The 19,139-nt window shown below is 43.2% G+C and overlaps 1 protein-coding gene across 2 annotated transcripts in view; it reads left to right on the forward strand.

Moving 5' to 3' along the window:
* Positions 1–19,139, forward strand: part of LOC135547098 (inactive dipeptidyl peptidase 10-like) — a 149,436-nt gene that overhangs the window by 93,923 nt on the left and 36,374 nt on the right. Inside the window, exons 6-8 of one of the 2 annotated variants that reach the window (XM_064975769.1) lie at positions 751–803; positions 1,124–1,205; positions 18,622–18,742. In XM_064975769.1, coding sequence (XP_064831841.1) covers positions 751–803; positions 1,124–1,205; positions 18,622–18,742 — 256 coding nt within the window. Of the gene's footprint in view, positions 1–750; positions 804–1,123; positions 1,206–18,621; positions 18,747–19,139 lie in introns of those variants that run through there. The other variant, XM_064975768.1, reaches the window with a different exon arrangement.

Raw genomic sequence — 19,139 nt, forward strand, 5'->3', positions numbered from 1 at the left:
ATATTTTGTCAAAGCCATCGGAGGTGCACTCTCCACCTCCCTCCCTTTCTGAGATCACTCATCTTGGCTTGTCAACACTATTTCTGGTGCTCATCAATCTAGCGCTATCACATCTTTGCCACCACCTTCGGGCCTTTCCGCCGTCCTCATGCGCTATGCATAATTCACTGTGGCAAAGTGCATCCTTTTCAAATGAAGAAGCACTTGTTAATTTGAGCTATCCATCCTCGGCTGTGGCATCCCTGTTTTTAGACTCCTGTCTGCTCAAACAGATATATCAAACACTTGAGTCTGAATCAGGTGTGTCTATCCCTCTTTTTCTTTCTTTCTTTCTCTCTCTTACTCTCTTTTCCCCGTCTACAGTCTGAATTATACTATCATGTCAGGCACAGCTTCTCGAGGGGAATCCAGACAGATTTACAAACACCCTAGTCAGAACCATTTGGATGCTCTCTCTCTCCCCCTCCCTCCTGCCTTTCTCTCTGTGTCTTTCATACTCCCGGGCTTTCAGACCTAAAGTCATGGGGGTTGCATGATCGGTTTCTCAGATGGAATTAAAATGTCTCATCTCCCAGCTGTCAACCATGCAAATTGCATTGTCCCCAGAATCTATCTGTGAAAACAGCTACCGGTCTATTCTGTTTGATGCCTTTCTCTGCCTGTTTTTATGATGTTGTTATCAGCCAAGCTGCCTCCATCGTAAATATTTCATGCAGTAATCTCCTCTTTCTTTTCTCTCTTTTGTTCCAGGTTTTCCGGCATTCATACATGGCCTCATATAGCGTTTACAACGTCCACACAAGGTATGTTTTGCTTGCTTGTTTACCATTAACTTTGTTGGGGTCTTGATGTGTTTGTTTACTTGTCAAGACTATCTTTTCTCAGGCAGTTTATCTCAGGCATTAACTACATTTCAATTATGATGATAAAACAATATTGTGAAATTAGCTTTTAAAGTTTTAAATGTTAATTTGAATATAAGCAGTCCAAGTTTTCAAATGTTAATTTGAAAGGCAGGCAGTCCAAGTCTAGTAGGCTGAGAGGTGTTGAGCACTGTCCTTCAAACAAAATCTGTCAGCTGCTCTAAGCAGCAGTGTTACTGTTACTTAATGTTGTTTTTCAGAGAGGTATGGGAGCTGGATCCTCCAGAGGTGCTGAATTCTATTCTGCAGTATGCTGCGTGGGGAGTACAGGGCCAGCAACTGGTAAGTCAAAGACAAGTGGTCTGTGACCACAAGTAGGCCATTCGTCCATTCAATCCTCTTATATCTCCCATGTTACCATTCATAATGTGATTTTTCCTGTGCCGGCGATTAAAGTCACAACCCTTTATCACATTGCTTTTGAATATTACTCCCAATTAGGAAGTTAGCATTTTTTTGGCGTAATGGCTAAAGTATCAGGTTGATAGTCGCTGGACACAGGTTTGAGTCCTGGTCAGGGCTCCCCTCCAAATTTGCAATATTCTGCATTTACCCACCCCAATGTTGAAGGTAACTGACTATAGTCATTACTTAGGCTTATGTCAGCTACTTTTGGGTACAGCTTGTATAAACTTAAAAGAAGTTGCTTTAACAAGTGTTGGCTGTGGCCTTAAAAATACAGTACCAGGTGATTACCTCATGAAGCTGGTTGAGAGAATGCCAAGAGTGTGCAAAGCTGTCATCAAGGCAAAGGATGGCTACATTGAAGAATCTAAAATCTAAAGTCAATTTAGATTTGTTTCACACTTTTTTGTTAATTACATGATTCCATATGTGTTATTTCATAGTTTTGATGTCTTCACTATAATTCTAGAATGTGGAAAATTGTATAAATAAAGAAAAGCCCTTGAATGAGTAAGTGTGCCCAAACGTTTGACTGATACTGTATGTGCAAAGGATTAGGAGCGGTTGGTATGCCAAGGATCAACAGTTTTTATACATCTCTTTATTCTGTATTTTCAAAATTATGTTCTTTATTGGTTTGGCCTTCGGGATGATTTTCTTTCCTCTTCCTCATGTAATTGCTTTGTTTAACTTAATTGTTCTCCTATTTAATCCCCGCATGGAGTGCATTCTGAACTTTTAATTAGAATGTGTTTTGATTATGTTGCTGTTGAAAGTGAATCATGCTTCTCATTAAAGACGCAACAATGGACTATGTCATATTCACAATATCTCAGACAATGGAATAATCTATGTTTTGATATACTCTGGCAGCTCCCTTGTTGTATGCTATTGCCTTGCTGTCATATACAAATGGCGCCGACAGAGATGGTCGCCTCGGAAAGTATGCAGTATTTTATTTTTTCATGTATTATTTCTTACATTGTTACCGCAGGAAATCTTGTCTTATGGGGCGGCAGGGTAGCCTAGTGGTTAGAGCATTGGACTAGTAACCGGAAGGTTGCAAGTTCAAATCCCCGTGCTGACAAAGTTACAAATCTGTCATTCAGACCCTGAACAGGCAGTTAACCCACTGTTCCTAGGCTGTCATTGAAAATAAGAATTTGTTCTTAACTGACTTGCCTAGTAAAATAAAGGTAAAATAAAAAACAAACATTATTATATACAGCAGGGAAGAACTATTGGATATAAGAGCAACTTACCAACATTACTACATTTACATTTAAGTCATTTGGCAGACGCTCTTATCCAGACCAGGAATACGACTTTCCTGAAGCAGATACTCTGTTCGGACCACCACCCAGGAAAATGGATCTAATCCCAGTAGCCGACCCAAAACAACAGCGCCGCAGAGGAAGCAGCCTCCTGGTCAGGCTCCGTAGACATGCACATTGCTTACCGCTCCCGAGTATACTACTTGCCAATGTCCAGTCTCTTGACAACAAGGTAGGCGAAATTCAAGCAAGGGTTGCCTTCCAAAGAGACATCAGAGATTGTAACATTCTCTGTTTCACGGAAACATGGCTCTCTCGGGATATGTTGTCGGAATCGGTTCAGTCACCTGGCTTCTCCATGCATCACGCAGACAGAGATGAACACCTCTCTGGGAATAGGAGGATCCGGAGTGTGTGCTTCATGATGGTGTAATCATAACAACATACAGGAACTCAAGTCCTTCTGCCTACCCGGCCTAGAATTCCTTGCAATCAAATGCCGGCCATTTTACCTACCGAGAGAATTATTGTCAGTTATAATCACAGCAGTGTACATTTCCCCTCAAGCGAACAACAAGATGGCCCTCACGAAACTTCACTGGAGTCTATGTAAACTGGAAACGTGTCACGGTCGTTACAATGAGTGGACCAAGATCCAGCGTGGTATGGTTCCATCCTCTTTATTTTGAAGTGAAACTCAAAGAAAACAATAAATGCAAAACGAAACGTGAAGCTGCTATGGTGCTCACAGGCAACTATACATAGTCAAGATCCCACAAAGCACAATGAGGAAATGGCTACCTAAATGATAAACAGCTGCCTCTGATTGGGAACCATACCAGGCCAACATAGATATATATATTCACCTAGATTACCCAACCTTAGTCACACCCCGACCTAACCAATATAGAGAATAAAAAGCGCTCTATGGTCAGGGCGTGACAGTGCCTCCCTCCAAAGGTGCGGACTCCGGCCGATAGGGAAGGGTCTGGGTGGGCCTCTACTGTTGGGGGCTGCTCCGGTGCAGGGCGAAGTACCCACTCCGCTCGCGGATACGTCCTTCCGCCGATCTTTGCCGGAACAGTAGGTCATTGCTGGGGACTCCGGAACGTGGACCATTGCAGGAGGCTCTGGACTGCCGACCGTCGCTGGGGACTCTGGACTGCAGACCGTCGCTGGAGACTCTGGACTGCAGACCGTCTCAGGAGGTTCCGGACTGCGGAGGCTGCATTTATTGTAGCTGGGGATTTTACCAAAGCAAATTTGAGAACAAGGCTACCTAAATTCTATCAGCATATTGATTGCATGACACGCATGGCTAATACTCCCAACCACTGTTACTCTTACTTCCGTGATGCATACAAAGCCCTCCCCCGCCCTCCCTTTGGCAAATCCAATCACGACGCCATTTTGCTCTTACCATCTTATAGGCAGAAACTCAAACAAGATTAACCAGTGACGAGAACCATTCAACGCTGGACTGATCAATCGGAAGCCACGCTTCAAGATTGTTTTGATCACGCGGACTGGAATATGTTCCGGTCAGCCTCAGAGAACAACATTGATCTATACGCTGACTTGGTGAGTGCGTTTATAAAGAAGTGTATTGGAGATGTTGTACCCACTGTGACTAGTAAAACCTACCCTAACCAGAAACCTGAATGGATGGCAGCATTTGCGCAAAACTGAAAGCACGATCCACCACATTTAACCATGGAAAGAGGTCTGGAAATATGGCTGAATATAAACAGTGTAGTTATTCCCTCCTCAAGGCAATCAAACAAGCGAAATGCTGGTACAGGGAAAAGGTGGAGTTGTAATTCAACGGCTCAGGCACAAAACCTATGTGGCAGGGTCTACAGGAAATCACAAACTACAAAAAGAGCCACTTCACGGACACAGCTGTCACGCTTCCAGACAAACTAAACACCTTCTTTGCCCGCTTTTAGGATAATACAGTGCCACCATCGCTGCTCACTTACAAAGACTGCACCCACCCTCCTTCTCCATAGCTGACATGAGTAAAACATTTAAACGTGTTAACCCTCACAAGGCTGCTGGCCCAGATGGCATCACTAGCCGCGTCCTCAGAGCATGCTCAGACCAGCTGGCTGGTATGTTTACAGACATATTCAATCGCTCCCTATCCCTGTCAGTTGTCCCCTCATGCTTCAAGATGGCTACCATTGTTCCTGTACACAAGAAGGCAAAGATTAACTGATCTAAACGACTACCGCCTCGTAGCACTCACTTCCGTCATCATGAAGCGCTTTGAGAGGCTCATCAAGGATCACATCACTGCCACCTTAACGGCCACCCTAGACCCACTTCAGCTTGCATACCGCCCCAACAGGTCCACAGATGATGCAAACACCGTCCCTCCACCCACTGCTCTCCCCATCTGGACAAAAATAATACTTATGTCAGAATACTGTTCATTGACAACAACTCAGCATTCAACATCATATTACCCTCCAAGTTCATCATCAAGCTAGAGGCCCTGGGTCTCAACCACGCCCTGTGCAACTGGGTCTTGGACTTTCTGACGGACCTCCAACCAACATCTCCACTTCGCTGACCCTCAATGCTGGGGCCCCACAAGGGTGTGTGCTCAGCCCTCTCCAATACTCCCTGTTCACCCACGACTGCGTGGCCATGCATGCCTCCAACTCAATCATCAAGTTTGCAGACGACACAACAGTAGTGGGCTTGATCATCAACAGCGACGAGAGAGCCTACAGGGAGGAGGTGGTGTCAGGAAAACAATCTCTCACTCAACGTCAACAAAACAAAGGAGATGATCGTGGACTTCAGGAAAGAGCCGAGGGAGCACCCCCCCTACCCACACCAAAGGGACAGCAGCGGACAAGGTGGAAAGTGTTATGTTCCTGGGCGTGCACATCACAGACAAACTGAAATGGTCCACCCACACAGACAGTGTGGTGAAGAAGGCGCAACAGTGAATCAAACCTGGGAGTTTGAAAAGAGATTGAAAAACAGCTTCTATCTCAAGGCCATCAGACTGCGAAACTGCAAACACTAACTTGAGAGGATGCTGCCTACATTGAGACCCCATCACTGGACACTTTAATAAATGGATCACTAGTCACTTTAAACAATGCCACTTTAATTAATGCCACTTAAATAATGTTTACATATCTTACATTACTCATATCACGTTTATATACAGTATTTTATACCATCTATTGCACCTTGCCTATAACCGCTCGGCCATCGCTCATCCATATACTACATGTACATATTCTCATTCACCCCTTTAGATTTGTGTGTTAGGTAGTTGTTAGGGAATTGTTAGATTACTTGTTAGATATTACTGCACTGTCAGAACTAGAAGCACAAGCATTTTGCTACACTCGCATTAACATCTGCTTACCATGTGTATGTGACCAATACAATTTGATTTGATTTGATATTTCTCTTTCTTACATGGAAATGTATGTTTGAGTGAATTACATGTGAGGCCAGAATGTATAGATAATAGCCACTCAACCTCTTGTCTTGGGTTAGAAGGTGCTGGTTTTTAAGTATTTTCATGTTGTAAAGGTGAATGTCTGGCCCTTTTTGGCAATTCACTTCTAGTGGACATTCAAACATGTTGACAGCTTTCAGTCAGATGATTGGAAAGATGATATTTGATAAACGATAACAATCAGTAGTGAAATGCCAAGTACACCTGAAATAACCTATACTAATTTGACATTCAGGATGCCATTTAAATGTAGACCATCTCCATTTCCTCCAAGCCTGACTATTTATGTAACATCTGCTCATTTTGTAGTACTTTGTAGTGAAGCTCCGGAGCAGGATTAACCACATTGCCCCATCACCTCTGGAAGGCTTCTTTTAAGCTTTTACATATGGCTGCTCAGACACAGTTCTGATGGTCTCACGTCTCAACATTTAGATACAGCAGTGCGCCCACTTCTGACACAAAATACTATGAAATTGGGCCATGTTTGATTCAAACCTAGTACTATTCATTTGGATAGTGGGCGCACTGCTGTATCTAAATGTTTTTATTGAAGCTTTATTTAACTAAGCAAGTCAGTTAAGAACAAAGTCAGATATACAATGACAGCCTACCAGGAAACAGTGGGTTTACTGCCTTGTTCTGGGGCAGAATGACAGATTTTTACCTTGTTAGCTTGAGGATTCAATCCAGCAACCATTCGGTTACTGGCCCAACGAACGCTCTAACCACTAGGCCACCTGCCGCCCATAAAGTGCCAAGAAGGTTAATGTATTTTTCCGATATCATGGGGAAACTAATGGCAGGATCATTATGGTATCCCCAAAAAATGTGATACAATAAAGCAGTTTTTCAAACCAAGACCCCAGAACCCTATTAGTCTAATCCAGGGGCAAGTGGCATCCAAAATGTATCTGAACTAAAACGGGAGGCCAGCCTTTCTGAAATGTTGGAAACAGCATAATCAGGTTGATTTGGAATGCTTAATGACCCTTGCATTGTCTTACTTGTGTAACCCCGGTTCTCTGAGTGAGGTGTTGCACATATGGGGACACACCCTTCGAGACGGGCGTAATCGAGGAAGTTCCAATCACACAACATCTTTTGTTGACAGACAGGAGGCATGATGGATAGTGGGGAACCCCACTTCTTATAAGGCACCACAATCCCACCCTGTACTGATTATGAAGCATATGTTTTCTTCCTTACACATAGCGAGAAGGGAAACGCGGTGAGATACAGTACCTCATTCATAATATCAGAGTAACGGGGTTACTCAAGTAACTGTAAGTTCTCTTTCAAATACTTGTTTCGGTATCTCACATATGGGGAAAGACTCATCCCTCAGATGCCCCAAACTAAGGGACATATGCGTAGAGCAGGTGGTAGCTTTTATGTCTAGCCCAACTCCGTCCAAACAGATGGGAAAACTCAAAAATGGATCCAAACTTAAGCCCTTAAACAGATGGGAATTGGTCTATATGGAAAGGGCTAAATTGAAGTGTTTCTTACAGAATAAATATGGAAATACATAACCTCGGCACGCCACAGGTCTAACTGGTGTTTCCAAGTGGCCATACACCTCTCCAAAGTGTGCATAGTTCCTAAGCAATTTCAATGACTCAAACAAGAGTCTTCAACTATAATATGCTTTTTTTTTGCTCTCTTAGCTGTGCCATTGAGGAACTAGTGCAAGCACATTTTTTTGTTGTTTTGTGTGGAACACAGCCCTGCATGCCCGCCTTTACACAATTAATGTTGTTTACGCAATCCAAAACGGTCCATTATAAATCACAATCTGGGTCAGGTAGACATAATTTGAAAGCTTGTTCTATTACCAACGTGACTTGCTAAATTATAAAATACGATCTTACCGTATTAGACTTTTACAATGCAATTCAGAGAACAGATCATAATTTTGGTTAATATAGATTGGAGTCAGATGCGTGGTCTGCGGCAAATTCTCTTCACAATATAACAAACTGGCTCATTCTGTTCAGGACAGCCCAGAGTATGATGCCATGTCATCTTGTAACTAACTCTACATCGAAACGTAGTGATCATAATATCAAAGTAGTATTTATTATAGTCCTCAACATCTCATCTTTTAAAAATCTAAACAAATCCTATTTTATTTGTCACATGCGTCGAATACAACAGGTGTAGTCATTACCGTGAAATGCTTACTTATGAGCCCCTCTGCAACAAAGCTGATTTGTAAAAAATTAAGTAAGAAAAATAAACAAACAGATAATCGAGTCCGAATTTACAGCATTTCCCTCACTCAGACAACAAAAACAATTGCAAAAATTGCCCAATTAGAGGGATGGGTGAAACTTCTTGTCATGCGTGGTGCTCAACTTCAGAACAACTGTCAATCAGAACCCATACAGAGCTGAAGTGGAGACCCTAAAACAGATTTTTTGAAAGACATCTCGTAGTAGAGCTGCAAAGGTGTGGCTCTCCACTTTCTGGAGGTCCGAGTTTTGAAATCAGTAGAATGCATGGTTGAATTAGAGTATGATAGCTAAGGAGATCGAGAAAATTCTGCCGTTTGATTGCAAATATGCAGACAGAGTTGAAAAGAGAACACACATAAGAAGGTTGTGGTATAAAACACCTGTTTCCGGATTACATATTCAAACTAAGGCAAACATGGCATCCGTGACAGAGAGGGAGAAGCGTCCAATCAATCAAATTTATTTTTAAAGCGCTTTTTACATCAGCTGATGTCACAAAGTGCTTTACAGAAACCCAGCCTAAAACCCCAAACAGCAAGCAATGCAGGTGTAGAAGCACGGTGGCTAGGAAAAACTCCCTAGAAAAGCCAGAACCGAGGAAGAAACCTGGAGAGGAACCAATCTATGAGGAGTGGCCAGTCCTCTTCTGGCTGTGCCGGGTGGAGATTATAACAGAACATGGCCAAGATCTTAAAATGTTCATAGATGACCAGCAGGGTCAAATAATAATAATCACAGTGGTTGTCGAGGGTGAAACAGGTCAACACCTCAGGAGTAAATGTCAGTTGGCTTTTCATAGCTGATCATTCAGAGTATCACTACCACTCCTGCTGTCTCTAGAGAGTTGAAAACAGCAGGTCTGGGACAGGTAACACATCCGGTGAACAGGTCAGGGTTCCATAGCCGCAGGCAGTTGAAACTGGAGCAGCAGCATGACCAGGTGGACTGGGGACAGCAAGTAATCATCAGGCCAGGTAGTCAATCCATGTATATGGGTAAGATAGTCTAGCTAGCTGTATTTTCAGATATTACACAATTCTAATTTAGTCAGAAAATTGTTTTCATTTCAAGTTAAAGTGTACTGTTAGCTAGTTGGCTCGCTAGCTAATGTTACGTGTATGATCTGTGTTGTGATATTATTCATATCACAGAGCCATTTGCATTGCTAGTTATAGCCTAATGTTAGTTAGCTAGCTAACATTGAACTTGGTTTGTTAGTTACCTGCAGATTCATGCAGAGTAGAAACGTTATGTGTTGGGATAATGGTTCATTGTTTAGCTAGCCAGCTAATGTTACCTGTCTAAACGAAGACTCCACTATGCAAGAAACCATTTCAATAGAATGTTCATGATGACACTGCGACATCTGTCAATAGACATAGCTGGCAAATTTTCTCTGGCTATCTACTATGATTTCAGCGCACTCGTCTGAGTGTGCCAGAGTGCAGAATAACTGACGAATTTGTGAACGCTTAACACCTGTTGAATATGGCCAGTGTCAGTAAAACGTTGCCAAAAAAAGCGCAATTAAATTGTTGCTAGCAGCACAGTTGCAGTCACCAACCCTCTGGATAACATCAAAACAGCCTAACCAGCTCTGCTAGGGCAAGTAAAATGGTCAGAGTGAGCTGTTATCTCATTTGTGTCTGGAAGTAGCTAGCATGCTAGCCAACATTAGCCAGTTAGCTTAGGGTGCTTGACTGCTGTTAGGTCAGAATGCTCAGATCAACCCTAATCCTCGGATTTACGAACAGACAATATGACAACGCTTTGAGTTTCCGAATGCCCAGAGCGTACTCTGAGCATTCTGACATTCCAGATTGAATTTACGAACACACCCGTAATATAAACCAGCCTTTCGTCTTGAAATTCTTTGGTTGTTTAGTACATGGACTCACATGTGAATCCTTAAAGAGCTGGGTGGCTAAAGCGTAAAAGGGTGTGAACGATGCTGAATGGGTGTAGGCAAAGAAGAGCATTTTCTCAAAAGTGAGGTTGTTTATCAACTATTTTTTTTATACTATTTTCTCGCTCTGTCTACTTTTATCCAATGTAAAAATAAAAATAAAATTTGGGCCTCCCGAGTGTGGCAGCAGGTTAAGGCACTGCATCGAAGTGCTAGAGGTGTCACTACAGATTTGGGTTTGATCCTGGTCTGTGTCGCATACGCCGCAACCGGGAGACCCATGAGGTGGCACACAATTGGCCCAGAGTCGTCTGGTTTAGGGGAGGGTTTGGCCGGCAGGGATGTCTGTCCCATCGCGCTCAAGCAACTCCTTGTGGCGGCCGGTTGCATGCACGCTAACGTCGATCGCCAGCTGTACGGTGTTTCCTTCTACATATTGGAGCAGCTGGCTTTCCGGGTTAAGCGAGCAGTGTGTCAAGAAGCAGTGTGGCTTGGCAGGGTCGTGTTTCAGAGGAGCCATGGCTTTCGACCTTTGCCTCTCCCAAGACTGTACGAGAGTTGCAGCGATGGGACAAGACTGTAACTACCAATTGGACTTTGGGGTACAAATTACCAAAAATAAATACAAATATAAACAACATTTCAAATTTTGCTACATTGCTACATACTTTGTCACAGGGGGGAAAAGTGGATGCCTAACTTTGGCTGAACAGCTGCTAAAATAAACAAGACCGACAGGGCCCGAGATAGTCTTGGAGGTCAAGCGTGAGTAACGCACCCCTTCCCTAGAGCAATGGAGGGAACTGCTGTCACGGATGTCGTCTGGAGATAGAGAGGAGGACCAAGATGCGGCGTTGTAAGTGTTCATCATTTTAATGGGAACAACTGAACACTACAAAACAACAAAGTGACAACAGTGACACTAATGAACAATCGTGTTGACACAAACACTACACATAGACAATCACCCACCATGACAAAACAGGCTACGTAAATATGGTTACCAATCAGAGACAACGACTAACACCTGCCTCTGATTGAGAACCATATCAGGCCAAACACAGAAACAGACAAACTAGACATCCAACATAGAATGCCCACTCAGATCACACCCTGACCAAACAAAACATAGAAACATACAAAGCAAACTATGGTCAGGGCTTGACAACTGCCAACCGGTATAGCAAGAAGTTATCTTTTGGAACAGTCCATAATGATTTGTTTCAGAACGATTTGTTTCAGAATCTCTTGAACACACTTAACTGTAGCAGTGCGTGTTTGGAAGGGGGCCCCGGATTGTCTATGGACGAGTGGTCGGGCTGTAGTCAAAGAATTCCCTCCTACACTGGCCAAATCAGAGAGACAGTGTGTATGAATGGGGATGGAGTATCTCCATTTGTGCGTCAATGGCTGGTTGTGAGAGATAGGAGACAACGCTCATGTACAGCTATATCTACTGAAAACAGAAGGGAGGGTGCCTGCTACATCTAACATTCTGGGGGAAGAAAGCAATCTTCCAGCCAACAGTGCAACCCAGAAGCATAAAAGCGGCACAACTGGTCTCGTGACTTCCTATTCTTAGAGCAGGACAGCTATATCTGGTCAGCTTTGGCCCCTCTCCTGTGAACCAAATGCAGAGTACAACAGAACGGGACAGTGAGGTGCAATGGAAGTTCCTTTGGGAAGAGAGGAAGTAGCATTTCCAACATACTGAATGGTCCCTAGCTCAATAGCACAGTCCTCTAGCAATAGAGCTGAGTCGCCGTAGGCCACTAAAACCGAATTTGCAGATATTACGTTGCAGGTAGCTGGCTGAAGACTGTTGTCCCCAAGCGACTATACCCACCATGCGTGACAGATCTCCACCAACTTGGTGGGGCGCCTTTCAGGCGCTGAGACTCTCATTCGCCGAGGCAACCGTGCCCTCTGGCGGCGTGCCAAAGAGTCTTTGGCAAGGCGCCTGGATGCAACATGGAAAAATTATTATAAGGAGGAAAGATGCTGAGAGCACTGAACGGGAATGGTGCTTGAGGGCAACTGATGTTCTGTCATCCTGCTCCTGTCTGAATCATACTGTCTTCTGGTCCTGGCTGGAACCTAAAGGTGTCGGGGGAGAGCCTTGATAGGGAGGGCACTCGGGGGAGAAGTGCAACTTCCACACCTACTGCTGTCAGCGGGTTGGAACGATGAGCTGCTGCACAGGGGATAGGTTAGGAAAACGAAGGAGTGTCTCTCTAGTACCACAAGTTGGGGAGAGAAGGATATGCTAAACTAGAGAGAGGTTAGGGCAGGAAGCCACCAGTGCTGTGTGCTGCCCCTCTCATTAGCTAGGGGGCTAGGACTGCTTACCTCCAGGTCTGCACTAATTCTGACAGTAGGCTCCATAGCCAGGGCTGTAAAACCCAGGCTGGAAAAGGGATGCCCCAGGAAAATTTGGCCTCATCAAGCCTGACCATGAGGTAGGGACGTCATTAGCCGGAGAGTTGCTCTACAGGCTAAAACTCTCCCAGAGAGTCAGCCTAGCCAGTGAGGGCACTGGTAAGCTAGACGAGGGGATAAGTAATGCTACGAAGTACAGGTATAAGAAGCTAGCGAATAAAGCTATCTCTAAGTGTAACTTAGTAAGAAAATATATCCTGTTTTATTTGTAAAGTTCATCAAAAGTATTGAATTCATGCTTTTGAGTTAATATTTTGATATGTCTTATAGTTTAATTTATTCATATTGACATGTTTCATCTACAGTTGCATTAAGCTCAACGCTGGGGTCGCTGTTGAGTAAGTTTGAGGATTGAATGTCGCATATGGTGATGTGAATAACTTACTCCTTAGCCTGATGTGTCCCCACTTGCACCAGCAAATAGCTGGCTTTTCGAGTGGTGCCGACTGGTAAAACACTTGAGGGTGGTTATGTGTGCTAGCAAGGCAGAAGTCCTGGGTTTGAGCATCAGGGAGCCAAATTAGGATGAAGTAGTAATCACTAAGCAAGCTGCGTAATGTCCTTTACAGTGGTACCTAGTGACTTGGATCTACAGTTGCACCTTTACAGTGGTACCTAGTGACTTGGATCTACAGTTGCACCTTTACAGTGGTACAATGTGACTTGGATCTACAGTTGCACTGGGGTCAGAGTTGTTTTGTTTTTTCACTTGGTCCCCACACCCCCTCAATGGTCCAGCTGCTCCCCCTATGGTCAATCCCCACTCCAATGGACATTTTATTTATTAATCACTGCTACAGTTGTTGTATATAGTGCTATTTTATTTCTATTGATGTTTTTTTAATACCAATTTCATTATTTTATTTCACTTAGCCCTGCATGTTGGAGCTTGGACCATCAGCTGTTCACTGTAGAGAGAGCTTGTGATTTCCGTAAGGTAGAAAACAATAATGACTAGAGGATGGGATCGTAGCACCTTATAAGGAGTGGGGTTCCCCATTATTCGCCATGCTTCCTGTCTGTATATGGCAGATGTGTAATTGGATCTTCCCTGTGGTCCAGCCTTGAAGGGAATGTCCCCATATGTGAGATTCTGAAACGAGTATTTGAAAGAGAAACTCCAGTTCATTTTCAAATGGAAATCAGCCAAATTAGATGATTGATTCCAACATACAGCCTTTTGTCAACATCTAACAGGCTTAAGTATATTAGTGGCTTCTTGTCTACATTTGGAACATTCTGTGTGGTTGATTTGGGCATAAATCAAACTCACCTCCATTAGAGGGCCATTACTGGTGATGAGGGGTGAGAGGCAGACAGATGTGCAGGCATGCGGGACTCTCGAGTGGCATACGCTGCATCATTAGCCATAAGTGTATCTTATGAATAGATGATACTGCTAGTACACATATCTTCGATACCCATACGGGAAAAAAATACAATAATAATGTATTTGAAAAACATGTATTTAATACATTTTAAATACATTCCAACATATATTTAAAATGTGTATATATATACTGTAAATGTTTGTAAAATGTACACTGAGTGTTCAAAATATTAGGAACACCTGCTCTATCCATGTCAAAATCAAATCAAATGTTATTTGTCACGTTCCCCAAATACAACAGGTGAATACCTTACAGTGAAATGCTTACTTACAGGCTCTAACCAATAGCGCACAAAATGTAGTAGGTGAACAATAGGTAAGTAAAGAAATAAAACAACAGCAAAAAACTGTTGTAAATAACAGTAGCAAGGCTTTATACAGACACTTGTTAGTCAGACTGATTGAGGTAGTAAGTGTATGTAAATATGGTTAAAGTGACTATGCATATATGATAAACAGAGAGTAGCATCAGCGTAAAAGAGGGGTTGGGGGGAGGCGCAAAATGATAATAGTCTGTGTAGCCATTTGATTACCTGTTCAGGAGTCTTATGGTTTGGGGGTAAAAACTGTTGAGAAGCCTTTTTGTCCTAGACACTCCGGTACTGCTTGAACATGCAGTATTAGAGAGAACAGTCTATGACTGGGGTGGCTGAGGTCTTTGACAAAATGTAGGGCCTTCCTCTGACACTGCCCGTTGTAGAGTACCTGGATGGCAGGCAGCTTAGCCCCAGTGATGTACTGGGCCGGACGTGCTACCCTCTGTAGTGCCTTGCGGTCGGAGGCCGAGCAATTGCCGTAGCAGGCAGTGATGCAACCGGTCAGGATGCTCTCGATGTTGCAGCTGTAAAACCTTTTGAGGATCTCAGGACCCATGCCACATATTTTTAGTTTCCTGAGGGGGAATAGGCTTTGTCGTTCCCTCTTCACGACTGTCTTGGTGTGTTTGGACCTTTCTAGTTTGTTGTTGATGTGGACACCAAGGAACTTGATGCTCTCAACCTGCTCCACTACAGTACCGTCGATGAGAATGGGGGCGTGCTCGGTCCTCCTTTTCCTGTAGTCCACAATCATCTCCCTAGTCTTGGTTATGTTGAGGGATAGGTTGTTAATTCTGGCACCACCCAGCTAGGTCTCTGACCTCCCTATGGGCTGTCTCGTCATTGTCGGTGATCAGGCCTTCCACTGTTGTGTTGTCTGCAAACGTAATGATGATATTGGAGTCGTGCCTGGCCATGCAGTCGTGGGTGAACAGGGAGTACAGAAGGGGACTGAGCACGCACCCCTGGGGAGCTCCAGTGTCGAGGATCAGTGTTGCAGACGTGTTGCTACTTACCCTCACCACCTGGGGGGCGGCCCGTCAGGAAGTCCAGGATCCAGTTGCAGTGGAATGTGTTTAGTCCCAGGATCCTTAGTTTAGTGATGAGCTTTGAGGGTACTATGGTGTTGAACGTTGAGCTGTAGTCAATGAACAGCATTCTCACATAAGTGTTCCTTTTGTCCAGGTGGGAAAGGGCAGTGTGGAGTGCAATAGAGATCATCTGCGTCATCTGTGGATCTGTTTGGGCGGTATGGGCGGTAAATTGGAGTGGGTCTAGAGTTTCTGGGATAATGGTGATGATGTGAGCCATTACCAGCCTTTCAAAGCACTTCAGGGCTATAGACGTGCTACGGGTCTGTAGTCATTTTGGCAGGTTGCCTTTGTTTTCTCATGGTCTGAGCGTCTTTCAGTGCCTTTTGGTAAACTCCAAACTGGTTTTCATGTTCCTTTTTAAGGAGTGGCTTCTGTCTGGCCACTCTAACATAAAGGCCTGATTGGTGGAGTGCTGCAGAGATGGTTGTCCTTCTGGAAGGTTCTCCCATCTCCACAGAGGAACTCTGGAGCTTTGTCAGAGTGACCACCCAGTTCTTTGTCACCTCCCTGACCAAGGCTTCCCCCCCCCCCCCCCCCCTCCCCCGATTGCTCAGTTTGCCCGGGTGGAATGATGGAGGCCACTGTGTTCTTGGGGACCTTCAATGCTGCAGAAATGTTTTGGAACCCTTCTCCAGATATGCCTCGACACAATCCTGTCTCGGAGCTCTACGTACATCATGGCTTGGTATTTGCACTGACATGCGCTGTCAACTGTGGGACCTTATGAATTCATTTACAGGTGTGTGCATTTCCAAATAATGTCCAATCGATTGAATGTACCACAGGTAGACTGCAATTAAGTTGTAGAAACATCTCAAGGATGAGCAAAGGTAACATGATGCGTCTGAGATCAATTCCAAGTATCATAGCAAAGGGTCTGGATATTTATGTAAGTAAGGTATTACTGTTTTTATTTTTTATACATTTGCAAACATTTCATTATGGGGTATTGTGTGTAAAGATTGATGAAGAAAAAATACATATTTAATCAATTTTAGAATGCGGCTGTAACTTAACAAAATGTAAAAAAAGTCAAGGGGTCTGAATACTTTCCAAATCCACTGTATATGGAGACCCCCTACCCCGGCTTAGACAGGGCTTAGAGTCTTATGGGTTATAAAATCTTGTTATATTAATTAAATGAAGTACCCTTTTATATAGACCACATGGAGAATCCAATAAATCTGATTTTCCAGATGAATGATGACTTGCTGAAGTACCCCCACATTTTTGCATGTCCCTCATTTAAGGGTTTAAGGATTGAAGGGTTTAAGCCTGTTATGTGAACGGAAATTTTGTTTTAATATGGCTGAAACTATTCCTATATTTTTATAAAGAAACACTAATCTAATTGTCAAATCTGTTACCCACAGATAGGCTAGAAATGTTTTACCAAATAGATGTTTAATTTGCTCATCTTGCATTCATTTGCCCCTCCCTGTTGCACACAACAAGCTTCCATTCCCCAGTCACGGGATTTATGGCTGATTTAAGAAGAAATCATCAACCCTGTTACTTTATTTGGCACCTTTTGAGCCTATATATGCTATGCCCGGTTAAAATAAAATAGGGAGGGCCTTGAAGAGTAGACTAGTACCCTAATATCCACAGAAAGCTGAAGAGTTGTATAATAGTGGACTGGTCCAACTACTTTTTAGATCTTTTTTTCTATATAAATCTTGGGTATGAAATACAAAAGTATATACATTTTTCATGTGAATAAATAAAGCTTTGAATCCCCTCCATATTGTTTCAAACAGAGGGTTCAGTACATGACAGATTATTTGTCTGATATGGTTCAAATTTATTATGAAGTTATGAGTAAATGTTAAGAACTGTAGTTCCGTGTTTTCATGGTATTCATATCGACAAACAATACATCAATTGATTTAGGATGACCTGGAGCTTCATTTGGTATAAACTGTGTCGAAATCAGATGAACACACGAATTGATAATTTACTTATTGAAATGTTGCTTACAGGAGGCCATTATGTTTTCACTAATGTGGAAGTCAGTCTTTCAGGGATTGACATACAGTGAGCCAACGAAAAGTGAGCATGAGAAGGCTTATGTCTGCATACACAATGCTAGGTACTCAACATCACAATTTAAATGATATTACTGGCAAAGTTGTTTTATATTACTGGTGGCCCAAAAAATGATACGGATACTCAGTTCGTGCACAGAACTGACACAGTAGGTTTGTGTGGGTCAGCAACATCATCCTTGAAGTGAAGGGTTTTGCTGCTGGGCTGATCTGTGAACACAAACTCAAGCCCCAAACAAAAAGTAATCTATATAGAAATGTTACGATTGCGGTTCCTTGCAACCAAACCTGTTATAACCAAATTTCCTAACAGACGCCTCGTAGTTTCAAACGCACTCCTCTCCTCTGCTGTGGTTGAAGGACAACTCAGCTTTTAGTGAAGCAGATGGTACATTGATGTGGAAACTGTTCAAACTGTTCAAGTCATTGCTGTTAAAAGCAGCTCTTTTTGCTGAATCCTATCCTACACACACTACTGAAGCGATTTAGGCAAGTTGCCTTTGCTTAATGTCTTTGATATAACAGCGGGGCCTGCAGAGCTTGAGATGGGGTCAGCTCAGCTCCAGGACCAAGTGACTACATAACAGTGCTTTATGTAAGTCTGGCTGATGCAGACAGCTGGCTGGCTGAGAAACGTTGAATGGTTCTGGGAAAAGTAGTCATCTGAGGCTGAGGAATTGGGTGCTAATTTCAACACTGCTCTATGTAACACAGGTCCTTTAGGTTGATGGAATCGGTCATTAGGTTTCTGCTGTTTCTCTGGACAAGGGTGAATCCAGGCCACTTCAACCGTATCCAATCAGGGAATAAGATCTGAATGGAAAATGTGTTATTATTTCCCCCTTTCATGAATTTCAATATGTCTGCTAAATTGAGTGGGTTGAAACAGATTTTACCGTAGGCCTTGTATTTGTGTTTTAATATACTGTACATTACCATAGAAGTCCCTGGGTTCAAAACATACATTTTGTCAAACACTGATGTTTCATTGAGTTTCACAGTGCAGGCCTGTAGAGGTCATACCAAGGTCAAATGTTAAATGTGATAGGTCAGTAATGACTTTCCTGTTCTCATTGTGTGTCCTTGTGTCCACAGATCTACATATTTGAGAACAATATTTACTACCAATCAGATGTGAAGAGCAACTCCCTCAGACTGACATCGTCTGGAAAGGAAGGGGTCATTTTCAATGGGATCGCTGACTGGCTGTACGAGGGTAGGTGGGTCGTTCCACGAATAGAATACATTTTGCACCCCTTTGATATTTGAAGTAATATAGACCACACAGAAAATGTTATCAGCTTTTTATATGAATAAAAAGACTTGCTAAAGTGCCAACATTCAGCATTTTGGCATGTCCCTCTGTACCCTCTGTGACCTCTATGAAGATTTTAACCCACTTAACCCCAAAATATATAAATGTTTTCACCATCCTCTGCAGTTGTGATGTACTGCAAAATTCTCAAAAACGATGTTGGAGGCGGCTTATGGTAGAGAAGTTAACATTACATTTTCTGGCAACATCTGTGGTGGAAATTCCTGCGGTCAGCATGCCAATTACATGTTCCCTCAAAACTTGAGACATCCGTGGTATATTGTTGTGGGAAAAACTG

Source organism: Oncorhynchus masou, chromosome 10 (assembly GCF_036934945.1).
Source record: "Oncorhynchus masou masou isolate Uvic2021 chromosome 10, UVic_Omas_1.1, whole genome shotgun sequence".
NCBI classification, from domain to species: Eukaryota; Metazoa; Chordata; class Actinopteri; order Salmoniformes; family Salmonidae; genus Oncorhynchus; species Oncorhynchus masou.